At 41.5% G+C, this 26,458-nt stretch overlaps 1 protein-coding gene across 2 annotated transcripts in view; it reads left to right on the top strand.

Annotated features, from left to right (window-relative positions):
- The first annotated feature begins 1,046 nt into the window (after positions 1 to 1,046).
- Positions 1,047 to 26,458, top strand: part of Cops4 (COP9 signalosome subunit 4) — a 31,688-nt gene continuing 6,276 nt past the window's right edge. Inside the window, exons 1-8 of one of the 2 annotated variants that reach the window (XM_028773696.1) lie at positions 1,047 to 1,288; positions 12,796 to 12,875; positions 13,358 to 13,509; positions 15,040 to 15,143; positions 18,420 to 18,573; positions 18,723 to 18,873; positions 22,849 to 23,019; positions 26,220 to 26,335. In XM_028773696.1, coding sequence (XP_028629529.1) covers positions 1,215 to 1,288; positions 12,796 to 12,875; positions 13,358 to 13,509; positions 15,040 to 15,143; positions 18,420 to 18,573; positions 18,723 to 18,873; positions 22,849 to 23,019; positions 26,220 to 26,335 — 1,002 coding nt within the window. In that variant the 5' untranslated portion in view covers positions 1,047 to 1,214. The remainder of the gene's footprint in view (positions 1,289 to 12,795; positions 12,876 to 13,357; positions 13,510 to 15,039; positions 15,144 to 18,419; positions 18,574 to 18,722; positions 18,874 to 22,848; positions 23,020 to 26,219; positions 26,336 to 26,458) is intronic. The other variant, XM_028773697.1, reaches the window with a different exon arrangement.

Below are 26,458 nucleotides of genomic sequence, written 5' to 3'. Positions count from 1 at the left end.
TCTGAAGAACCAGCCCGTCTCCGTTTCATACTTAAAAGCCATCTTCTAGTAAAGATAGATTAGGTTCCTTTCTGTTTATCATTAAACCTCTGTTCCAGACAAATTAGTTTCCTTTTTGTTTATCATTAAACCTTTGTATGTCAAGCATTGGGCTTTTCCTCCATCTGTAACCTTAACTACAAAATGTTCCGCACTGCCTCTTTCAGGAATAGAAATCATGTCTTTGCTTCAAGAAGTGGTTTATAGCCACCTTGGAGCCTTGCCTGCTGCATAGGTCACATGATCACCTATGACTACCTTGTTATGGCTACATGTTGTGATTGCCTTGTTTTGCCTGCCACCTAGTTTGCCCGCCAAATCTCCCATTTGGAACTCCTTACCAGTGAGCTATAAAAGCCTTGTCTTCCTTGCATTCAGGGCTGACCTATCGAACTCCACGTTAGGGGAGGTTTATTACACAAATAAAAGAGCTTGCTTTCATTAATTGCTTGCTCTAATTTGGCCATGATGCTTTGGGTCGGTTGCATTATTCCTCTTATCTTTGGTATTGACATTCCGTGTGTTGGTTGTTTTTTGTTTTGTTTTTCTTCAGTGTTGGACTACATAATTGGAGATAAATCTTTACATAGGTAGTTTAACAGATGTCTTTTTTTTGTTTTGTTTTGTTTTTCGAGACAGGGTTTCTCTGTATAGCCCTGGCTGTCCTGGAACTCACTCTGTAGACCAGGCTGGCCTCGAACTCAGAAATCCGCCTGTCTCTGCCTCCCAAGTGCTGCGATTAAAGGCGTGCGCCACCACCGCCCGGCTTAACAGATGCCTTAAAGAACGAAGCGGAGAAAAAAAAAAAAAATAACGAAGCGGAGAACGATAATAATCAGACCCGGAACTTAGCGAAAACACATCGTCTGACTTGCCGGGGCCTTACTGAAGTTGCACAAAGTACACGCCTTCAAGTTCTTCAGCCAATCACAAGTCGGAGCGTGAGAGCCCACGTCTCTAGGGAGACCTGGGCGGTCCTCAAACCAGAGGAGAGGAGTCCTGTGTCACTCAACTCGGAGGGAGGCGGTAATTCCGGCTCCCATATCCGGCGCTCTGGCCCACAAAGACGCTACTCTATGGCATCTAGCGTCCCCTCTGCCTGCCTTCTGGAGGACCACACTCGTTTTCTTCTTGGCAGCGAGAGGTCCCGCAGCCGTGGCTGAGCTGGAAGAAAGATGGCGGCTGCCGTGCGACAGGATTTGGCCCAGCTCATGAATTCAAGCGGCTCTCACAAAGATCTGGCGGGCAAGTGAGTATTTCCTAGGAGTACAGAGGTAGGAAGGAAGCCGCAAATTTACCTTCCTAGAGGCGACGGGCGCTTTCGGGTGTGAGGCTCGAGCTAGGCCTTACTCAGGGGGGCGGGCCTGAAGTCGGCTGTGGCGGTAAATGCTGGGAGCAGCTGAAAGCTGTAGGGACCATGTGCTGGGGTCCTAACCGTCCTACGATCCGGGGTGACTGCCTGCTTCTTAAGTCCTTGATAACGCCCTCTGCGGGTTCCTTTGGCTTCTGGAAGCGTGGTAAGAAAGATGACGGCTCCCCCGGCGGTGGGCGCCTTCCTTAGTGTCTCTTCGGCGAGCCCAACACACCGAGTTTGACTTCTGTTTGCTGCCGTCCCCGCCTTCGCCTTGTTGGAGGTAAATTTATATTCTGGACTTTGATGCAGAGTTTTTTTGTATTGTTTTTTGAAGAGATGGCTTTCCAGGATTGATAGGGGCTGAGAAGGTATGGACGCTGTCATGTGGTCCAGAACTTCTCAGTTCATAGAGTGTGTGGATCCTTATGTTCTGGATACTCTCAGTCTGTCACCAACAATATAGCAGAGAACATAGGCAGAATGTCCTCGGGCTCAGGATGTCTAGAACAGTGATATTTCCAGGGGCTGCTTAGGAATTTTGTCGAAACCTTAGGGTGCTTAGATCCACTCCAGGTCAAAAATTGAGACATGTGTCAGTCTCCTCAAGCAGTTGTTGAACAGCTTTAGTCTTCTTTGTGTAGATTTTACAGTTTTTCTTTCTAATGAAGTATGCCTTCAGTTGACCCTAACATTTATACCTCACAGCTTAGAGCATGTTGATCTAATTAATAAAATGCTCTTGCTCAGACTTGAACACTGACGGTGCATATGTTGGGTGGCCTCTGTGCTTGCTTTTATGTGTAGAAAAATACAGTCTACTTTACTAGTGGGAAATTGAATTGTATACCCTGGGCTTAACTATATTATTCTTCATTTTTCTGCTTTCAAAAATGGTAGGGTAATCGTGAGACATAGTTTTATTTGATTTCAAAATAAATATGTGTCTATATACTAATTAGACTTAAATAACTGAGCACAGTCCCTGGTGTATGGAAAATGTCATAAAGTTATTATTAAGCGGTCAGTAAGTACATATATATGACTTATTCCAAGAGTTGGAAATAGTTGACTTATGTCTTCATTGTTTGGTCTTTTTTCAAAGTATTAATATTTTGGTAGATTGGATAGAAGTAAAACTAGCTTATGTATTCCCTTATAGTTCCTTTGATTTTTTTTCTCTTTATTACAGAAAATATACGTTCATTGGTTATCAGCTAAGATACAGCTGTTAGAACTTGAAAGACTTCTGGAACTTCAGTTACTATTTACCTCTTTAGCTCTGAATTAGAGATGAACAGTAGCATGACTCCAATAGGATGTTTCTTTTGTCTATTACAGCTAAATAAATACACAATTTAGTAGTATAAAAGTGCTTCCCCCCACTTCTGTGTGTTACCTGGCCTGTTTTCTTGATTTTGCCTAGTTCAGTTATGCAGATTAATTTGGCTAGTGGTTTCGTTAGGGCTGGCCACATGTAGATAGATACCTGGCAGTTGGCTGGGTCTTTTATTCTCACTCTATAGTTTAGCCTTGGCTTTCTTCTGGTACTTCCTTCATCAGAGTGTTCTCACAGGGTGAGAATGGAAGCTGTATGGCATAAGGCTAGTCTGACAAGTCTCACATCAATTCTGCAATACCGATGAAAGTAAGTAAGAAGACCAGTCCAGATTCTAGGGGAAAGAAAATGGAATGTACTCTTTAGAAGCCAAGTGGTATTGTGCAGGAATATAAATGGAGGGTGGAGTGGGTTTTGTTAAGAGTAAATGAAATAATTTGCTTGATAAATGATAGCCCATGCAGTGTTAGTTGGCACTCCCCTCAATATTGCTTTCTTTCTGAAGATTTAGCTTATTATTTTTATTTATGTGTATGGGTGCTGTGTGTGTGCAGATGCCCATGGATGTTCAAAGAGGGAGTGCAATCCCCTGGACTTGGAGTTATAGGTGGTGAGCCACCTGATGTGGGTGCTGGGAATTGAACTCAGGTCCTCTGGAAAAGCAGCAAGCATTCCTTTAACCACTGAGCCACCTCCAGCCTTCATTGCTTTTTCTGAGTATTCTTGGCCTTCCCTTTAGGTGTTTACCCAGTACTATGTGGTAAGAATGTGTCGGAATGTTCACTCTCATAACAAGTTCTGCAAGCCACACACCTTATGATGTACATATGTCAGTCATCTGTGCCTTTGAGGCTTTTATATTGGGAACTGAGAAACAAAGGCTTCCACTTTAAGGATTTATGGAGTACAAGATTTCTAATACTGACACTTTCTGTTCCATACAGTGTATTGTTCAAGAAATGTTGGTTAAATCAGAGAATAGCCAAGGTTAGAGTTAGAGGGCATAATTTCTATTAGAACTCAGGTTTTTTCCAAAAGCTCACTTTTAACCATCCAGACTGTATTGTTTCTCTTGTTAAAAGCTCAATTAGATATGCTTTCTGATGTCATCTAAAGTTAGTATACGAAACTAGCCGTAGAAAAAGCATTTTGTGGTAGTAGTTGTAGATATAGGCTGCTTTCTATATATGATATACATTATATATGGGTTGGATTTTTTTGTTTGTTTTTTATTCTCTTATAAAGGTTTAGAAGAGCGAACTGGAGCAGTTGCTTAGCTATTAAGAGCACTTACTGTTCTTCCGGAGGACCTGGGTTCAGTTCCCAGCGTTCACAGGGTGGCTCTCAACCATTTATAATTCCAGTTCCGTGGGATCCAATGCCCCTTCTGACCTCTGAGGGCACCGGGCAAACACGTGGTGCACAGACACACATGGAGACAAAACACACACATAAAAGTACATCTTCTTTCAAGAAAAGTTTGGAAGCCAAGTGAAGGCCTTTGACCCCAGTACTTTCGAGTTGGAAGGAAGCCAATCTCTGTGAATTCCAGGGCAGCCAGGGCTATATAAAGAGACCCTATCTCAAAAAAATCCAAAAAACAACAACAACAACAAAAAAAACCAAACCCAAATTTTTAGAAGAGGAAGAGAAAGACTGGAGAGGGAGCGTGTGAAGGTAGTTGCTGTGGCAGCCTGTCTCGACTCAATAGGTTAAACTGTTTGGTTCTTGAACATTTGCTTCAGATGTGTCTTCCTGGAGACCTGCTCCACATGCACACACACTCAGACACGCACAGCATCCTCACACTGCAGCTGCTCAGTCAGCTTCCTGGCCAGCTGGAGCTTACTTTCATTTGGACATAGATTAGATGTTTGGTTTTTTGTTTTTTGTTTTTGTTTGTTTGTTTGTTTGTTTTTCTGGAGACAGGGTTTCTCTGTGTAGCCCTGGCTGTCCTGGAACTCACTCTGTAGACCGGGCTGGCCTCGAACTCTCAAACTCAGAAATCCGCCTGCCTCTGCCTCCCAAGTGCTGGGATTAAAGGCGTGCGCCACCACCGCACGGCAGATTAGATGGTTTTGTCTGTTCATTTCTTTACTTTCCTGACCAATTTTTAAAAAATGTTATTTCTGTGACGGCATGAGTTATAGGTCTTTGTTGAATCAATCTTATGGAAATACGACCCTTAAAACTTCTTCCTCCCAGTTCTAAAGTATGAAAGGTGTCCAGAGGAGGCTGCGAGGGATGGGGGTGTCATTGCAGTTTAAACATTTATTTTTTGTTTGTTTGTTGTTTTGAGACAGGGTTTCTTGTAGCCCAGGCTAGCATCCAACACTATAGCCCAGGATGGCCTAAAACTCCTTCCAAATTCTTCTGCTTCAGGCTCCCCAAAACTGGGTTTGCTAATGTGCCCTGCCAGGACCTGCTAACATTTTATGATACATTGTTAGTAATAGAAGACCTCTTAGAAGACCTTTGCTTACTAAGAAGACTATTTTTTTCAGAAGGAAAAAAATAAGATTGTACTGTGCTCTAGTGAGGTAGACTTTAGATTAGAATTTTGTATTATTGGAGGAATAGAAGTGTCAATGAGCAGTGGCAGAGAGACTGGGTAGCCTCCAAAGCCCCTTGGGACTCAAGTTTTTTGGTTCTCTGCTAATCCTTCCTGGCAGCTTTAGTGACTCGCATGTCCAAAATAGACACCGTTTGTGTCCCGGACACTATGTGGCAACTAGACAGTGTTATCGGCCCCACGTGTGCAGGGGAAACAGAGAAAGTGACTTTTTAGTTTTTTCAAAGCAAACAGCTTTATTTAGGAAAAAGTGAAAAAGAACTTCCGAGAGTGGGAGAAACTGCAAGGAAAGGAATACACACACACACACACACACACACACACACACACACAGGGAGAAGGAGAGAGACAGACAGACAGACACACAGATCAACCTGTAGTCACATAGGAGTCAAAGTCAAGCCAGGCTACAGCCCATATCTCTGAGCTCCTAACTAAATAGCCACAATTTTGGCCTTCTATTATTTTGATCAAACTTGGCTATGTTTTTTTGTTTGTTTGTTTTTTGTTTTCAGTGTCTCGTTCATACCCTAAACTGTCCTGAAACTCCTTATATATAGTTCATAGTCACCTCAAACTTAGGACAGACTTCTTGCCTCGGTTTCCTAACAGAATGAACTTCTTGTTTTCGACTAAAACTTGTAGGTTATCTTCCCCCAGTATTGCCCATTGCCACTAAATTTGAATATAATGCTTAAAGAACAAGAGATTATTAGAGATTATTTCTCCTAAAACTTGTGTTAGTGTGTACTTGTTTTAATTTTGGCTACTGCATTATGATACATCTATGTAAATAGCACTTAGCTTTTATTGTGAAGTAAGTCACTGAAAAAAGTCACCTAGTGACTTAAAACATAATAACGCATTTAGTTTACAGTTTTGGAGGTTGACAGTTTGTCTTAGGCTGAGGTAAATAATTATCTGCCCCAAATGGTCTTCCTTCCATGTGGTCTCCCACCTACATTTACAGTGAGCTGCTCACCGGGTACACAGACAGCTCTGCTTCTGTGAGGTGCATGGCTAATATGACAATAGGGTCCTAGAGATGATGTCACATTCAAGGCCTCCTTAAGGTCCATCCTCAGAAGTGGCATTTCATCTCTGCTACATTCGATTGATCAACAAGTTGAGAATGAAGGAAACAAACTTTTATGTGAAGAGTTACAAAGTCAGATTGCAAAGTGACATAGATGCAGGGAGTGAAAGAAATGTGGCCACTTGTTGAGAATATTCGGAGTTGCTTGGCCAAGCTTCCTTGGGAAGCCCAGAAGATAGATTCTCTGAACAGTTCTGGGAAGTGTCTGTTGTGTTGTCTGCTTACCTGCCTACCTCTGTTTCCGGGCAGTGTCTCATTCTGTAGTTCAGACTGGCTTACTATACTCTTCCTGCCTCAGCCTTCTAAGTATTGCGATTACTGGCATGAGCCACTCTTCCTGGTCTAAGTAATGCCTCCCGCTCTTTATGTGTGTTCTCGCTCTAGACTCCAGTGAAACTGTTCAGGACAATGTACTGGAACTTCTTTACCTTCTTCTCTCAGGTGTCTGCCATTTATGTGCTTTATTCTAGATGGTTCTTCAGACCTGTTCTCTAGGTTAGCCATCCTTTAGCTGTCTCATCTGCTGTTGAGTATTTAAGTTGGTTATAATATTTTTCAGTTCTGTAATTTCTGGTAGTGATGTTCCAAATGACACTTCACAGTTCTTAGTTTCTTGTTCAAAGCTCGCCTTATGTCCCCAGGCATAGTTGTATTACAGTTTTTCTGGCTTCACATCAGTTCCTAGTTGTTGCAATTGATTGATACTTTTGTTGGTGCTAGCTAATATCATGTGCCCTACTAGTCTTTGTTTATTAGCACATTATTTTTAAAGCACTTTTTAAGAGACAATTTGAAACCCAATATGCTGTATTTCAGAGAGAATTTTCATTTCCTCTGTCAGCACCTGGTAACAGTCTAAGACAAAAGGCTTCAGGTTTTCTTTTCTAGATAATCCTTGGCATTGAATTTATGACTTGTTTCAAAGGTGCTTGTGTTTCCTGGTTTGGCATGCAAATAACTTGAATCATATCTGTCCAGCTCTCTTAGTCTCCTAGAAACCTCGGCTTAGCTTCCAGTGTTTTCAGCAGGTTTATGAGAACTCTAGAGGGAGCCTCCCTCTTGTCTGTTCTGGAAGTGTCTTCATCGCCCCACTTCTCCTCCACTGCCTTTGGGGGCTAGAAATTGTCTCCAGTAAGAGGTTGTGGCTCACTTAAGTCTTTACTCTTTCCTGCCTCCCCTGTCTTTTTATTTACGTATTTAATATAACTGTGTTTGTGCATATGCGTGTCTTCAGGTGCATATGAGGTCAGAGGACAAATCTCAGAAGTTCTCTCCTTCCATCATTGTTGCAGGGATAGAACTCAGGACATTAGCTTGCATGGCAGGTGTTTTCCCAGGGAGCTGTCTCACTGGTGCTCTTACAGTCTTCCCTCTCCCTTTTCTGTGGTGTTCCCTGAGCCTTAGAGACAGAGGTAGAGAAATCCCATTTATTGATGAGTTTTCAACAATCGTGTGTTCTAATCACTCAAACCAGTTGTTAACCGTTTTTGTTTGTTTTTCTTTTTCCAAACAGTGTTTCTTGGTGTAGCCATGGTTATCTTGGAGCTCACTCTATAGACCAGCCTGGCCTTGAACTCAGAGATCCCCTGCCTTTACCTCCCAAGTGCTGGAATCAAAGGTGTGCACCACCACCACCTGGGTGCCCAGTTGTTAGTCTTTAAAATTACCATTGCCCACTGTAAAAAGGAGTTTCTCCTCCTAGAGCTGATGGGAGCACTATATATAAACATAAACATAGTTATTTGAAGGTCAGTTGATGTCTGCCCATTTAGCAAAATGCCTAGAGCAGCTTTCCTGTAAGGCCTATAACTCCAGCCATAGGATTTTTGACTCAGTTTCCAGTATCAGCCATGAATTCCTTCCCATGGAGCAGAAGTCAAACTCAGTGAGAAAGTGGTTGATTATCTTTTGTTGACTTGGCAGTAGTACACCAGTAGGCTTATTTGCCTGGCCAGTCCATAGTGTTGAATGCAAGCAAGGTACGCAGCGGAGTAAGACTGTTGTTGAAGGTTCTTCCTTCACAGTACCTTCTGGCAGCATGAGGGTTAACCAGCAGGGAAGAGCTTCCAGCCCAACTTGATTTTTCTGTCTTACAAGCAGAGCATGTGTAATCTTCAAAAGTAGCACCTTACCACCTAATTCTAGTGGACCAACCACAGCAAAGGTTATTGCTTGTGTTCTTTGGCAGGGGGTCTGGGGTGGGATAACTGCATCTATGTATACATGTGTATGTGCCTGTGCCCTCAGAGGCCAGAGAGGGCATCAGATCTGCTGGCACTAGAGTTATATACATATGGTTGTGAGCTGCCATGTGGGTGCTGGGAACTGAACCTGGGTCCTCTGGAAGAGCAGCAAGTGCTCTTAACCACTGATGCCTTCTTCTGGCCTCTGTGGTCTACATGCATGTCGTACACCAGACATCTATATAGGCAAAACACCCATACACAAAGTAAAAGTAAATAAATTTCAAAAATTTTTTTAATTTATATTTTTTGAGTCTTTGTAGCCCTAGATGACTTGGAACTCATGTAGATGTGCCTGCCTCTGCCTCCTGAGTGCTGACTATAGGCGTGTGCCACCACCCACAGCATCAAACGAATCTTAACTTTAGGTTAGGCAGTAAATTTGTCAAGAACTTATCTTAGTTTGTATATTATTAGCTTGAATATTAGTTTGTATAAAATACTCTAGGAGTATGTAAATGTTACTTAGTTATATATAACCTCGATTTAATAGAATGTTACTTAGTTATATATAACCTTGATTTAATAGAATGTTGTCAAATTTGAAAAATCAATCAAAATGATAAATGACACCTCATTCAGTATAACCTATCTGGAATGTGCCCAGATCAGTTAACTAGGTGACTATGGGTGTAGGAGCAGTGTTTCTTTCTGTAGCTGTGAGTGTGTGTGTACATACTGTAGGGAGGAGGCTAGAAGGGGGACTTCATAGGATTGAGTTTCTAACACAGTGCTATCCCTTAAAGACTCAAGCTTAGTAATAGGAAAAGTTAACACCTTGGTCTGGAAAGGCTTACTGTTGCTTTCGTAACTGTTTGTGTCCTTTGGAATTTGCTGTTCCTTGCCCACACACCTGCTTTTACTGTGGTTTTACAGAGCACTCTGTAACTGAGACTGAGGATTTTAGATGAGTTGGGAAAGAAGCTGGGTGGTAGCTTTGAAGATGGGACTTACAAAGCATGTCACTGATCTGAATGAGTTCAGGTCCTGTTTGTGCAGGTTTTACTTCTGGGCTTCATTCTGGGCCACTTTCTGAATAACCGAAATGCTGTTAGGTTTGCAAATGCATTTAGCCAGGTGTGATAGCTCATGCCTGTAGTTCAGACTCTGGGGAAACTGAGTTTCTGGCCAACTTGGACTACAAAGGGAGAGCCTATCTCAGAAGACAGTAAATTAAAGAGTGGTGTTGTCCAGATAGATTGTAGGGAAAGATGCTTACTAGGGTGCCTGGAGACCTGGGTTTGATCCTTAGAACCCATGTATAGGTAAAGGAGAAAACCAGCTCAGCAGAGTGATCAATCCTATGACTTCTATGTGCACACCGTGGCATTTTGCCCCCATCCCCAATAATGATTTTTATAAGTTGTTCTGTGTGTATGGGCATTTTGCTTGCATGTATGTCTGCAGTGTACATGTGCCTATCGTCCACGGGCCCAGGAAACGGTGTTAGAGCCCTGGGACCAGAGTGCATCTGTAGATGTTTGTGAGCACTATGTGGGGTTTGAGAATTAAACCTTGGTGCTGTGGAAGAGTAGCCAATGTTCTTAACTGCTGAGCCTTGTCTTCAAGCTCAGTGATAAGTGTCTTTAAAAGCCACAAGAGGGAGCTGGAGAGATGGGCCAGTGGTTAGAGAGTTCAGATTAGAGGACTGGTGTCGGATTCCAGCTCCTACATTGGGTGGCCCACAACCACCTGTAACTCCAGCTCCAGGGAATCTCATTTCTTGGCCTCCATGGGTACCCAGATTCATGTGGCAGATGTTCACCCAAACACACCCATAAATAAAAATAGTAAATCTTAAAAATTAACAAAAGAACAAAAGATAAAAAGTAATAAAATTTAGCCCCTTTATACTGAAATAAAATGTTACCAGTGTTAAATCAGTGCTTGTTTTGTGCCATGTACTGTTTAAGGTATTGTATATTTCAGTAAACAAAGCAGAAAAAAATGTACCTGTTCTCTTTGAATTTGTGTTTTAGGGAGGAATTTAGTGTTGCCTGGTAATGGTCACTGTTTATTTTTACCATTTCTCTTACTCTGTTTATAAACCACCCGTTTGGTGTGGTGGTGGATATGTGGTGGTGGAGAGTAGACCAGTTGCTAGAACTGAGTGTAGATGTCTGACAACAGGAGGAACGTTCTGTTAGTGCACTCGCTTGGCAGAATTGGTTTTGTACATGTGGAGACATTCGGTCTCTAGTAGTGGTTCTGTTCTCTAGGCAGTATTATGCTGTGGTTGATGATCATGAAGCTGGCAAGAAGAAAGCTGATCACCTCAAATAGTGTACTTGTGTGTCTGTATAACATGCTGTTGAAGAAAAATGTAGCTTATTTTTAAAAAAGAAATTTGAAAGAAAATTGGAATTTTAGTTCTGATTCAAAATGAAAGTTTTCAGGAAGGTGGCACCTTAAATTCAGTATCAAAGAGTTATGAATTTACTCCTCTTTTGATGGATTTTAAGTTAAAAAAAGCCGGGCGGTGGTGGTGCACGCCTTTAATCCTAGCACTTTGGAGGCAGAGGCAGGCGGATTTCTGAATTTGGGGCCAGCCTGGTCTACAGAGTGAGTTCCAGGACAGCCAGGGCTACACAGAGAAACCCTGTCTCAGGAAAAAAAAAAAAGTTAAAAAAAAAATTCTGGGGCTGGAGAGATGGCTCAGTGGTTAAGAGCACTGACTGCTCTTCTAGAGGTCCTGAGTTCAAATCCCAGCAACCACATGGTAGCTCACAACCATCTGTAATGAGATCTGATGCCCTCTTCTGGTGTGTCTGAAGACAGCTACAGTGTATTCATATATAATAAATAAATAAATCTTTAAAAAAAATTCTGGTACCCAATATTAAACTAATTTATTTCTTTCTTTCTTTCTTTCTTTCTTTCTTTCTTTCTTTCTTTCTTTCTTTCTTTTTTAAAGTTTTTCGAGACAGGGTTTCTCTACATGTATAGCCTAGGCTGTCCTGGAATTCACTCTGTAGACCAGGCTGGCCTCAAACTCAGAAATCCGCCTGCCTCCGCCTCCCAAGTGCTGGGATTAAAGGCATGTGCCACCACTGCCTGGGTACCCAATATTAAAAACTAGAGGTGGCATCTTAGAATTACAGGTATAGAACAGGTATGGTGGCACAGTCCTTTAATCCCAACACTTGGGAGGCAGGGGCAAATAGGTCTCTTTGAGTTCTTGGCCAGCCTGGACTACAGAGTGAGCTCCAGGGTAGCCAGAACTCACAGAGAAACCCTGTCTCAAACAAACAAACAAACAAACACGAACAGAGAATTTCGGGTTTAGTATTTATTTTAAAAATTCCATCAATGGAACTCAGAGTTAACACTGGCAGGAAGTCACTTTATCTGTTGAGCTATTTCACCAGCTCGGAGGCTTAGTATTTTTTGATGGGCTGGAAACTTTTGAAAATATATTGTTTTATCAGTGTGCTGTAAAGAAGACTGCCAACTAGAAATTAATGAAAGAAATTAGGGTAAGTTGAAAAGACAGAATACATGTCAAAGTTAGTGGTAGAAATGAATAAATAGGCCAGGGCATGGTGGCATACCCAGAATCCTAGCATATGAGAGGCAGAGACAGGAAGATCAAGTTCCAAGTTAGCTGGGCTACACAGAAAGTTCAGGACCAACCTAGACCTATATCATAGTGAAACTCTGACTCAAAAAAACAGAAAACAAATAGACAATTGAGATGAATAAATAAGCTTTGGAATTTGCATTAGACAGTATATGTCTTAGGTTCAGTTCTCTTGCTGCTAGAAAATACCCTGACAAGCCATTTAGTGGAAAGGGGTTCTTAGTTCACAGTTCCAGGCTACTGTCCATCATTGCTGGGAAGTCAAGGCAACAGGAGCTTGAAGCAGCTGCTCACATTATAGTTGAGAGCAGAGGGAGAATAAATACATGCATGATTACGCTCAGATAGCTTTCTCAGTTCTTCTGTTCAGCATTCCTTGCCTAGGGAATAGTGTTGCCAACAGTGGGTAGATCTTCACCCTTTAATTAATGTAGTCAAGAGTTCTAGGACTGTGTCCAAAGGCCAATCTGATTAAGATAGTTCTTCATTGAGATTCTCTTCTTCAGTGATTCTAGATTGTTTCAAGTTGACAATTAGAACTAAACATTCATTATTCTTATTTGATACTGTTTTAGATATCGTCAGATTCTGGAAAAAGCCATTCAGTTATCTGGGACAGAACAACTAGAAGCATTGAAAGCTTTTGTGGAAGCGAGTGAGTAGAATGGAAGAGCCATGCTTGCCTTGTATGCTTGAGTAGTTCTTTAAAGCCTTGTCAGCCTGTTTTACCAGTCAGTGTTAAATGTGCTTTGAGATGAACTTATTCTAAACACTTTAGAGATGGGTTATTTTTTTCAGTGAATTGTCTTCAAAATTGAAATCCCAATTAAGGTTTTATTTAGATACCTTGTTCTTTGCCTTTGCACAAAAATAAAGAAAACAACAAGTAAAATTTTCAAGGGATTTTCCCCAATCTTTTCTTAGAAAACTTACTTTATTTTTCCTGCTTTGCTGTGTTAGATAAGAAATCAGTAAAACCCAGCATAAAGAAACTAACTATGTAACATATGAGAAGAGTATGTTGTAAGTCTCTGAGTGATACATTGCATGTATTGAATGGTAATTTTAAGTAAAATTTAACCGCTTAATGGAAGCGTCCGGATTGTTGATGTTTCCTGTCTTTTCCTTTCTGACCAGTGGTGAATGAGAACGTCAGCCTTGTGATCTCACGGCAACTGCTAACAGATTTCTGTACACACCTCCCCAGCCTGCCGGACAGCACAGCCAAGGAGGTCTACCATTTCACCTTGGAGAAGATCCAGCCTCGGGTCATTTCCTTCGAAGAACAGGTAAAAGTCCAGAGCCCTAGATTTTATCGTTGTTGTTTTGTTCTGTTTTAAAAATCAGGAACTGGGGGGGGGGGGGGGGGTCGAGAGCTGGCTCAGCGGTTAAGAGCACTGATTGCTTTTCCAGAGGGTCCTGAGTTCAATTCCCAGCAACCACATGGTGACTCACAACCATCTGTAATGGGATCTGATGCCCTTTTCTGGTGTGTCTGAAGAGAGTGCAAGTGTACTCATATACATAAAATAAATAAATCTTTTTTAAAAAAGAAAGAAAAAGTCAGGAACTAGAAGCTCCTAATTCCCAGTAATATTTTCTTTGAAACAAGTTTTCATATAATATATATTTTTATTATGCTTTGCCCTCTACCACTTCCTCTCAGGCAGTCCCCCTCCACTCAACTTTATGTTCTTTTTTTTCTCTCTTAAAAAAAAAAAAAAAAAAAGCGAACATTGAGAGGCAGAGGCAGGTCGATCTCTGAGTTTGAGGCAGCTTGGTCTGTGGAGCAAGTTCCAGGACAGCCAGGTCTACACAGAGAAACCCTATCTTGAATAACTTAAAAAACAAAAACCAGAAGCAAACACACATACAAAATCCCCACAAAACCACAGAAATAAAAATCACAACAAGCAAGTAAAACACCAGTAAGACAAAAAGTATCCAAAAAAGCAAAATAAACCAAAAAGTCCACAGAAATATCATTGAGCTGGGTGTGGAGGCTGCTGCCCTTGAGTGTGGCTCCTAGACAAGAAAGACTGATTTTCCCTTTGCCATAAAGGTATCAGTTGTAAACAACTTCTTGGTTAGGTGTAGGACCCCATGTCTGTTTCTGTTTGCTTGCTGGGGCCCTGTCTGTCTTGAACCTGTGCAGGCCTGTGCAAGCTGCCTCAGTCTCTGTGAGTTCATATGGTCACCAGTCCTGTTATGGTAAAACAGTAGGTTTTGAGCTTAAGATCATACATTATTTTTATGATCTTATGCTATTAACTTAAAGCAGATAATTGCTCAGTTTCATATTTTTTATAAAACTGAATCAAACAGCATTTATAATTAAAATCAAGTAAGTATTAGGACAAAACAGCTTCAGCTGGATCGTTAGTAAAGATTTTCTATTCAGTTTTACTTTGTGTATACCAACATGTACCTCTGTGTACAGATGGGGATCAGAGGACAACTCTGTGGAAATAGTTCTGTTTTTCCATCTGTATATGAATTCTGTGGAGCAAACTCAGCTTTGTAGGCTTTTGTATAGCATTGTACCTTGACCAGTCTCATTAGGCCTAGTAAGACTGTTAAAATTAAAAACTTAGGAAATCTCCAACATCAAGTATGTAGCAACGCAAAAGCAAAATTTAATACTGGAAAAAATGTTGCCAAAATGTGCAGTGCAGAAATGTGTTGTTTAAATTTTCTATTTTCATATTCTGTGAATACAAACTTGATAAAAGTAAAAAATGGGTGATTGTACATAAACCTGCAGCTTCCTATGTTGGATAAGAGCACTGTTTGAGTAACATCTGTATCTGTCATTCTAGGTTGCTTCCATAAGACAGCATCTTGCATCTATTTATGAGAAGGAAGAAGACTGGAGAAATGCAGCCCAAGTGTTGGTGGGGATTCCTCTGGAAACAGGACAAAAGTATAGTAAACAGTGGACTTGGATGAGTGTCACTGATGTGTTGTCTTAAGCCCTAGCACAGGAGGTACAACTATTTATAGTGCATTAGATGCTAGTAAGTACTTCTCAAAGACTGACTGACTTGTCTGAGGGCACACGTCTCTTTTAGAAGGAGTGTTGTTAAGACAGAGGTCTAAGGTGCCAACATATTTGTAGCATTTTCTAAGGAAGAATAAGAATACCAGTGTTGGTAGAGTGAACACCAGAAAAGACGGAATGAAATCAGCCCTAGAGATTGGAGTCCCCTGAGTCTTGAAGCCATTGTAAGGTCTTTGATTCAAAGAAAACTGAGAGTGCCAGGCAAGATAGTACATATCTTTAATTCTACCACTGAGGAGCCAGAGGCAGACAATCTCTCTGAGTTTGAGGCCAGCCTGCTGTACACAGAGAGTAACAGACTAGCCAGTACTACATAGTTTAGCCCCTAACTCCAAGAAAAAGTGAAATGAGAGTGAGCTATTGGATGCTTTTGAGCAGAGAAGTGACATGGTGTGATGATGTGTTTAAGGAACCACTGAGTCCTGGGTGGGGACTCACGTGCTGGCAGCAGCGGTAGACACCGGATGCACCACCACAGCTGGGGGAGCTTCTCAGAGACTCGGTCTGCAGAGTTCCCATGTGGACTACAGAAAATGAGTCCTGAAGTTTTGGCCAGAGCACAGGAAACATGAAGTTGCCCTGCCTTGTGGGGATCAGATTGTGAGGGAAGATGAAGGGTACATTTGGGATTGTGATAAGCAAGTGAAGATACCTGATAGAGAGTGGAGTGTTTTGTCTAGAGGAAGTAGAGCAGTCTAGGCTACAGGTAGACATTTGGGAGCCCCTGCCTACTAGACTGGATTGACCCCTTTCCAGAGGAGGAGAGGTTGCAGATAGAGAAGAGGAGTGAGGCCTGGGGCATTGCAGTCCTAAGAGGTAAATGATAAAGGTGTGCTCCTCCTTGGAACCCATATGAGGGAAAGAGCAGGGATCAGACCTGTGCTGAGGAGTACTGGGTAAGCATTCGTCAGGTGTGGAGGCAGGGGTATTTGACAGGAGCTATGGTGGTGAAGCTGGTGGGAGCTGAAGCTGACTGGGAAGAGTAAATGGAAACAGCTCTTTGGAGTTTTCAGAAAGAACCAAACAGAGACAATAATTAGAGTAGGATAGAAACCACAATGAAAGTTAGACAGCAGTTCCAGGACAGCCCAGGCTATGAAGAGAAACCCTGTCTCGAAAAAACCAAACCAAACCAAACAAAACAAAAAAAACAAAAAAACAAAGAAAGTTAGATGGCTTTATTTTATAATCCATTGGAAATCAAAAATTTTGATAATTGACGCTGGGTTAGTGGTGGTTGCCTTTAGTTCCAGCACTCGGAAGGCAGAGACAGGCAGTTCTCTTGAGTTCGAGGCCAGCCTGGTCTACAAAGAGAGCTCCAGAATAGCCAGAGTGACATAGTTGAGACTTAGTCTCAGAAAATAAAAAACAGGACAAACTACTGATGCTGAGGAATTGGTAAAGGAGTCTCACGGGAATGTATGAACAGAAGGGAATCCAGTAGTGATGGGGGCATTTAGACTGATGTAGCCTTTGTCTAAGGGCTGTCCTGTACGTAAGGTTATCAGCTTGGTTCTTCTTTCTCAGGACAGCAGCAGTGCTGTGCCCTGTAACAGAAATGCCAGATGTCCCCTGGTGGGCAGATTGTCCCAGCGATGTGAAGGGACAGCCAGAGCACAGGACAGGCTGTGCGTTAGTGACAGTGGAGTTGGTGCAAGTTTTCCTTGATGGCTTCTCTCAGTGAACAGAGCCAGTGCAGCAGTGACAGGCCTGGGCTGTGAGACTGAGAGGACATGGGAGTGTAACTGTGGATGAAGGGGACTCCTTAAGAAATTAGTCAGTGTCATTTTTAAAGTAATGAAAGGATTCTCTGATAAAAAATTGAAAAATTAAAGCCTAGCATGATAAAACAGTTCATATGGATTTGAGTCGTGAATGGGAAACAGAAATTGCTGGTAATAAATGAATCCACAGAAACCTCTTCCATGACCTGTCCTTCCCCCAAACAGCAAAACAAGGAAAGGCTTCATTTCACAGTGGGAGCAAGCTGAATTCTAAGGATTTTTTGTTTTGCTTTGTTCATTGGTTTTTTTGTTTGTTTGTTTGTTTTTGGTTTGTGTGTGTGTGTGTGTGTGTGTGTTTTTTTTCTTGCCACAAGGCTTTACTGCTTTGGCTGTCAAATAGAAAAGATTACTTTTCTTTGAGGATTAATCTTGAATTACGAGTTTGGAATTATTGAGGCCTCCAGTTGTTCACTTCTGGAATAAAATATCATCTGAGGAGGGAAGAGACTGAAAACTGCCTGTAATTCACTCCAACCCTGTAAACTCACCACAGCCCTGCACACTCTACAACTCTAATTGAGATTATATTTTGTTTGTGTAAAAATGCATTTTACTTGGATGGCAGATATATTTTAATGATGTTTAAGATACTATTGTATTCCATATCTTATGTTTTGACATAGAGTCTCAATACCTGACTGGGCTAGAACTTGGTATGTAGGCGAGGCTGACCTCAAACTCACAGAGATCTGCCTGCCTCTGCCCTCAGAGTGCTTGTATGAAAGGTGTGTGTCAGCACGCCTAGCCGTAGCCCACGGATTCACTTGAAAGAAAATAGTGTCTGTAAGCAGCGCGTGAGGACCATAGCTGTGTACTTCCTACCTTGTTACACGCCAGAGCTCGCCTCCTGTAAAGCCTATCACAGCCATTTTCATTTTTTCCTAACATAAATAATAATTTTACAAGTTAATTTCCAGCCGGGCAGTGGTGGCACACACCTTTAGTCCCAGCACTTAGGAGGCAGAGGCAGGCGGATTTCTGAGTTCGAGGCCAGCCTGGTCTACAGAGTGAGTTCCAGGACAGCCCGGGCTACACAGAGAAGTCCTGTCTCGAAAAAAAAAAAAAAAAAAAAAAAGAAAAGAAAAGAAAAAAAAAAGAAAAACAAGTTAATTTCCTTGTAATAAGTAGGTGAGCCCATTCCTTATTGTGTCTAGTAGGATCTGATAATCCAGAAGTAAAGTATAGTGGATTAAAAGCATACACATTTAAAGAATTCAAAGCATAATTGGAGAGTTCATTGCCAGCCTGGTCTCCTGGCAGGCTGAGCCTGGATGCAGTACCACAGTAGTGTCCGATACGCCTGAGACTTGGCCCTTGTGTCTTTCTCATTTGTTTGTTTGCTTATTTGTCCTAGACAGTACAACGTAGATTATAAGCTGGAGACTTACCTGAAGATCGCAAGGCTATACCTGGAGGATGATGATCCTGTCCAGGCTGAAGCTTACATAAACCGAGCATCCTTACTTCAGAATGAGTCCACAAATGAACAGTTACAGATACACTATAAGGTAACAACAAATGAGCTGATTTGTATTGATGAGTTATATACCAGGATGTTTCCATACATGTGATGAATGTTGATATAGTTCAGAAACTCTCTTTGCCTCTTGTCTTTGACCATCCAGTTTTCCCTAATTGGAGCATTTTCCCTCTGTAGGTTTGCTATGCACGTGTTCTTGATTACAGAAGGAAATTCATTGAAGCTGCCCAAAGGTACAATGAGCTCTCTTACAAGACAATAGTCCATGAAAGTGAAAGACTAGAGGCCTTAAAGCATGCGCTACACTGCACCATCTTAGCATCGGCAGGTAAGCATGTGATTTAGGCTTCAGTGAAATGAGTTGTCTCTGCTAATAACATTAGGTGGCAACAACTGGAATACTTCTTCCAAGTTCTGGCAAGGAACACTTCTTCCAGGGGTGTCTCAGTACAGTTAAAGTAAGTTAAACATGAAACAAAACCAGTAATAAAATAAAACTTAGGTGACTGTATCAACTTGTTGCCCACACATTAAGAATACTTTAAAGAGGTAAGTTTATTTTTAAATTTTCACAGAAAGAGAAAATGGTTCTTTTTTTGTTTATTTTTTATTTTTTTTTTTTTTGTTTTGTTTTTGTTTGAGACAGTATTTCTCTGTATAGCCCTCGCTGTCCTGGAACTCACTCTGTAGACCAGGGTGGCCTCTTAACTCAGAAATCCGCCTGCCTCTGCCTCCCAAGTGCTGGGATTAAAGGCATGGGCCACCACCGCCCAGCGAGAAAATGGTTCTTAAATGAGAACTACAGAGGAGAAAACAACGGTTAAAGTCTAGAGATTGTGTCAGTAAAATGATTCCTTCTGTAGCGGCTGCTTGTTGGCAAGCCTGATGAGCCCTGTTTGACCCCAGGACCCACGAGGTGGAAGGAGAGAGGTGATTCCCGAAAGCTGTGTCAAACCTCCACAGGTGTATCACAGCACTGCGAGTCTCTCTAGACACAAAAGAGATAAATGCTCTACCATCTTAAAAGATCTATAGTCTTCTGCTTTCAGGGTTTTTAAATCTTTAAGCTTCCTTTCAGACTAGCATTCATTCTTTTCCTCAATACATGTAAAGTTTTTACTAAATTGTAGCATAGAAAGCACACAGCTTTTAAATATAAAAGACTGTTGTGAAGGAATGTTAATCCTAAACCATGGCTTTTCTAAATCATCTCAGTCCTCCAAGGTCTGTAGTCAGCTGAGAGCTCATGACACGTTTACTACTCACACTGAACACTCCCTCTCCCTTTTTTTTTTATTTTCTATTTTTTATTTATTTTTTGACACAGGGACTTTTTATTTAGTCTTGGCTGTTCTGGAACTCCATATATGGATCAGGCTGGCCTCCAGTTTACAGAGCTCTGTCTGCCTCTGCCTCCAGAGTGCTGGGATTAAGGCTTAAACCACCACTTATCTTTTCTTGTAACTAAGTACCAGCGCTTGTTACATCTTAGTACATTATACAGATTCACTTTGCTGTTCTATTGTTTTATCCTCCAGGCATATCCAACCTGTAGCCCATAAACGGTATGCATCCAAGGATAGCTATAACTGATGTCCAACATGAAATTACAAACACTCCTAAAATACAGAGGGGTTTTTGTTTGTTTGCTTGTTTTTGGTTTTGTTTTTTTTTTTTGTAACTCAATTCCATGGTTCTCCAGGTGAACTTTGTAGTTCTTAAGATTATTTCAGTATCAAAAGATTAGACACACCTGTATGAACAGGAATGAGTTTATGGATAGGTTAAACTCCTAGTTCCAAAGAAACATATTTTTAATATTTGGATAGAAAGTGTACATTGTGCTGTAATGTTACATCACTGCAAGCAAAGATGTTCGTGATGTAGACCATGGTGACCTGGAACACAGAGAGTCAGTCTCCTGCCAGCCTCTGCCTCCCACGTCTTCCCAGCATGACTTGGGTGTGGTCCCATCAGTGTTTCAGTAGTCTCTGTATTCTAACATAAAAAGATAACCCTTCTGTGCATCAGGAGTACAGTAGGTTCCCAGCACTGGAAAACAAAGCAAAAAATATGCTACAAATGAGCTCTTAACGATTTTATAAATATTCTTATTCCTTTTAATAGAATACTGTCTTAGGATTTTTTTATAAAGTTTTTATGTGTGTTTGTTTAATAAGTATGAGTGTTTTTTCTACATGTGTGTGCTTTGTGCCTACAGAGGCCAGAAGAGAATACCTGATCTCCTGGAACTGGAGGAAATAGACTTCTGTTAGTTGCCGTGTAGGTGCTGAGAATGTAATTAGGGTACTCTGGAAGAGCAGCTCTTAGTCACTGGCCATCTCTCCAGCTCCTCAGTTAGTATTTCAATTGCTGTGATAAAACACCAGGACCAAAAGCAACTTGAGGAGAAAAGGGTGTGTTTTACTTATATATCCCAGCTCTTAGTCCACTGGGACAAGCTCCAGGCAGAAACCTAGAGAGCAGGAACTAAAGCAGAGGCCATGGAGGGAAGCATCTGTCTGATTTGCTTCCCATGGCTTACTCAGCTTGCTTTCTCCGGCCATCCAGAACCAGCAGCCCAGGGGTGCCCCCCCCCCCACACACACACACAGTGAACTCGCCTCTCCTATAGTAGTTACTATCAGGAGAAATGCTGCCACAGGCTTGCTCGGTGCAGGGGAGTCTAGTGAAGACATTTTTTCAGTTGAGGTTCCCTCTTCTAAATAACTGTAGCTTTATCAGTTGGCATAAAACTAGCCAGGACAAATAACAAGATTTAGACACTGGATGTTCCTACAGCTACCAGGTGTAGGTGTCCTTGTGACAGAAGAAAGCGGCTACTGACAGCATTGTTTCCACTCACTTGGTATAGTCACCAGGTATTTAAAGGCTCTAAAATGTATTCATTGAGACAATATAGTTTCTTAGCAGGGAGGTATTTTTGTTTTCTGTTTCTGAAACACAATCTTTCTGTTCAGCTTTGCTGACCTACAACTTGCTATGTAGTTTAGGCTGGCTTCAAATTGGTGAACCTCATGCTTCAGCCTTCCTGGTTCTGGAATTACAGAAGTGTATTCCATGCTGGGCATATTTTTTATTGACTAAATAATGCATTAGTATAAATACACAAGAAGAAAATAGAAATCACCTGGGTTTACAACCCCCTGGACCATTTTTTTTTTTTTTTTTTTTTTGGTTTTTCGAGACAGGGTTTCTCTGTATAGCCCGGGCTGTCCTGGAACTCACTCTGTAGACCAGGCTGGCCTCGAACTCAGAAATCCGCCTGCCTCTGCCTCCCGAGTGCTGGGATTAAAGGCGTGCGCCACCACCGCCCGGCTCCCCTGTACCATTTTGATCTCTACTCTGGTCCATTATGTGAATATTCAATTATTCTCACATATCTATGTTTTTTTTTTTTTTTTTTTTTGCTAGTGATTAAAATTTATTTTGAAGTAACCCAAACTCTCAGTTTTTCCATCATTCCAGATATTTGCAGACTAAGTAGCAAAATGAGTTACCCAATTCCTGTCTCCAGTGAGAATGGTCTCACAGTGCTCTGCCTCTTTGTAGCCCAGCTTTTAACCTGTAAGCAAGCATTCTTTTGTGGGCTACTCAGGGGCTCCCTCTCTAGTTTTGTGCCCTTTATTGGTGAGTGGCGAGTTTGCTGTTAAAATGGTCCCCTGATGGACTGCTGGATGGTCTCTAGTGCTGTGTGTGTGTGTGTGTGTGTGTGTGTGTGTGTGTGTGTGTGTGTGTGTGTGTTTAGGTGTAGGTGTAGGTGTTGGTGGGAACTAGGGGTGGACAACAAAGTCTTTCTGTGTAGTCTTGGCTGACCTGTGACTCTGACTGGCCTCAAATTACAGGCATGCACCACTATGCCCTCTAGTGTTGATAAGTATAGACAGTCTGATGTGGAGATTTTTGTGTGACATAATAGTATCCTGTAAGCTTTATTTTCGCCAGAATTGCAGAGTTAGCTGTGAGTTCAAAGCTAATGAATTAACTATATATGTTAAGTAAGGGTCTAAACAGAAGCATATGAAACAAAGTTGCAGATTGATTAAAGTTGACAAAAAATTGACTAGGGGCTTAGAAGAACTTAATTCTGTATGTACAATAGAAGCAGGAGCTCAGCATTAACTGTGTGGTACAATGACTTTCTAGAACATTCTACAAATTATACTACATATATATTAATGGGGATTGTCTGTTTTTTAGTAAGCAAAAATGGGATCATAGAAGTGATTGTTTTTGTCACTGAAGAAACACTTAGATCATTTGACACTCTGTGTTTCCTTAGGACAGCAGCGCTCCCGGATGCTGGCTACTCTGTTTAAGGATGAAAGGTGCCAGCAGCTGGCTGCGTATGGAATCCTAGAGAAGATGTACCTGGACAGGATCATCAGGGGGAGCCAGCTCCAAGAATTTGCTGCAATGCTGACGCCTCACCAAAAAGCAACGACGGCTGATGGTAATGACCGTGTCTTACATGTATGTGGCAGGGAAGATTTAGGGATAGATTAGTAGAACGTATGTTATATTATTATTTCCAAGTAATACTTCCTGATTAATAAAAAGAGGACTATGGCCCGATAATGAATATTAAACACCAACATAGGTTTGTGAAACAATCTAAAATAATCCCTATTGGAAAGCATTTTATAAAATAATGCATTTTTTCTTCTTCTTTTTTAAAAATCTTGTTTGTTTGAAGTTTGTGGAAACTGAAAAATTATAGTGTGTACCTATGGCACCTGGATTTTAAAAAGCTTAAATAAGCCATTGGTAAATAACACTAAATAACAGGTTGTATTAGAGCATAATTATCCATTCTTGATTAAGGGTAAAATTTAGCTCAGTAGCTTGCCCAAGGTTCCTTGGGGTAAAATGCTGCAATTAAGAATAGGTTTCCTTGCCCGGCGGTGGTGGCCCATGCCTTTAATCCCAGCACTTGGGAGGCAGAGGCAGGCGGATTTCTGAGTTCGAGGCCAGCCTGGTCTACAGAGTGAGTTCCAGGACAGCCAGGGCTACACAGAGAAAACCTGCCTCAAAAAACAAACAACAACAACAAAGAATAGGTTTCCTTTTATAGTTTGTGGGTAAATGATGTGTTTGCTTAAATCTTATTTTTCTTAACTTCTAGAAAAATTAATTTGTAACCCAGCAAGTAGTATGTATGGACTTTAATTGAAGCTAATCCTCCTGTTTTGTTTTAACTTTAGAATTTTTAATTCTCTGTATAGTTTAAGCGGCCATGATTTAAAACAAAAATGTCTGATGTACAAATTAGTTAAAAACTAGGTAGAATATTTCCAGAATTAATATAGTTGATCTTCAGATTTGACTTTGAGCTTTCTAGCCATGGGAAAAAAAAGTAGAAAAATCTGCTCCATGGGTTCTCTCGAGAGTGACCAGGTCTGTGTAGAGAGAAACGGTACTTGTCTGCTACCCTCATCTGAACTAGTCCGGAGCTAGCAATCTGTTGTTGTTGTTGTTGTTGTTGTTTTAGATCACAATCTCGTTTTTAAAAAAATCATTTAATGTAACCAGGCAGTGGTGGCATATGCCTTTAATCCCAGCACTTGAGTTCGAGGCCAGCCTGGTCTATAGAGTGAGTTCCAGGACAGTCAGGGCTATACAGAGAAACCCTGTCTCGAACCCAACCTCCCCCCCCCAAAAAAAAAAAATCATTTAATGTATGTGAGTACATTGTCTTTGTCTTCAGACACACCAGGAGAGGGCATTGGATCCCATTACAGATGGTTGTGAGCCACTATGTGGCTGCTGGGAATTGAACTCAGGACCTCTGGAAGAGCAGTCAGTGCTCTTTGCCGCTGAGCCATCTCTCCAGCCTCCTGAGTTAGCAATTGTAAGACATAGTGTCTGGTTTATTTTTAAATTTAAAGTATGTTCACTGGTTTTCATTCTGTCTCCAGTCATGTAGCATTAATGCTGATACATTTCTTGCCCTATAGATTTGCCTGTTCTGGACATTTCACATGAACAGAATCATAGTGATGTTGTTATGGCTTCTCTCACTTAGTGTCATGCCTCATCCATGTTATTAGTGTTCATTGCCAAGTGGTGTTCTAGTATGTGGATGTAAGTTGATGGAGAAGAGGATTGTTTCCACTTGGAGGCTATTAATATTGCTGCTATAAGGTTTTGTGTTAAAGTTTTTACATGTGTGTGTGTTAATGTGTGCATGTGTACAGTCTTTCCCTTCTTCCTTCCTGTTCTTTTGTGCTTGAGATTGATTTTATGGCCTTTAATGGCAAACGTTCTACTACTGGACCAGTCTGCATCCCCATCCTTGGTAAATCACTTTTTATCTTCCTTCCTTCTTTTTGTTTTTTTTATTGTGATGGAGTGGTGAGTGGTTATAAGAAAGGATTTTGTAGAATACTTCCTTGAAGGTCTCTAAATATCCCTGTTACAGCAACTGGTCTGTAGTTAGATGCTGAACATAGTGATCACAAAGAAGCTAGGAAAGGCCAGCCGTTCAGGGCAGGGTTGAAGACTTCGTAAGGGCATTCCTTAATTTACAGGAGGATTCTGTTTCTGAACTCCTGTGAAAGAGTGGCTAACCCTACCTCTGAGATATACCCCATGTTTGCCTCACAGTAAGGTGCTGTGGATGACCAAAGAGTGAGCTAAGGAGCTGGAAGGTGTCATCAGTAAGAGTGCATACCAGCTACCTGTGACTGCTACAGACACGTGAACATCTGCCTCCATGTTCCCCTCTCTCCTTCCTCTCCCCTCGCTCCTCCTCTTCCTTCTCCTCTCCTCCTTACTCCTCTTTTTTCTCTCCTTACTTCTCCCACCTTAGCTCCTCCTACACATCCGTCCCATAGCAATTGCTCACCAGCTACTCAGATGTTACCTCCCTGACATAATCCCTCCCAGAGTAGCTAAAGTCAGGCTGGGTCGTGGCCTACAGTGTGAGAATACAGACCACTGTGGTGTGCAGGGCATGAGGACAGGTGTGAGGTGGCAGGACCCAGAACAGTCTAAGTGCTCCCTGGCTTTCTCCTTTTCAGTCTAGAACCCCAGCCCAGGGAATGGCATGCCCACCTTCAGGGTAGCCCTTTGCTCTTAAATTAAACCTATCTGGAAACACCCTCACAGACACACCCATAGGTATTTTTTTTGTTTTGTTTTGTTTTTTGTTTTTTTGGTTTTTCGAGACAGGGTTTCTCTGAGTAGGCCTGGCTGTCCTGGAACTCACTCTGTAGACCAGGCTGGCCTCGAACTCAGAAATCCGCCTCCCTCTGCCTCCCAAGTGCTGGGATTAAAGGTGTGCGCCACCATCGCCCAGCACTAACTTTCTAAATACTGTATTTTATTTAATTGTATATAAACTGTAATTGTAAATATACCCTGATATATTAGCGCTCGCCTTTAATCTTAGCACTTGGAAGGCAGAGGCAAGCAGATTTTCATTTGAAGCTGTCCTGGTCTACAGAGTGAGTTCCAACGGGACAGCCAGGGTAACACAGAGAAAATCTGGCTGGAAACAACAACAACAACAATAATAATAATATCAAATGTAAGTGTTGATACGAGGTATAAAGCTGATTATTACATGGCTAGAAATAAAAATAAAGGTAAATCTTTTTAAAGTATAAAACTAGTTTCAAACATTAATGAGTTTATTTATGTCTGTTTAAGGTTCCAGCATCTTGGACAGAGCTGTTATTGAGCATAATTTGTTGTCAGCAAGCAAATTATATAACAACATTACCTTTGAAGAACTTGGAGCTCTTTTAGAGATCCCTGCAGCTAAGGTATTTTTTTAATTCAATACTTTATATCAGGGAAATTGAAGGCCCAAACTGTTGAAGTAGCGGCAAGATCGTACTTGAACACGTGCGTCAGTACAACAAAGGCTACACGTTTTAAAGCCGGGG

The sequence above is a fragment of the Grammomys surdaster genome, unplaced genomic scaffold (assembly GCF_004785775.1).
Source record: "Grammomys surdaster isolate TR1022 unplaced genomic scaffold, NIH_TR_1.0 233, whole genome shotgun sequence".
Taxonomy (NCBI): domain Eukaryota; kingdom Metazoa; phylum Chordata; class Mammalia; order Rodentia; family Muridae; genus Grammomys; species Grammomys surdaster.
Note: the sequence above shows the minus strand (reverse complement) of the source record. Positions and strands in the feature narration are given on the sequence as shown.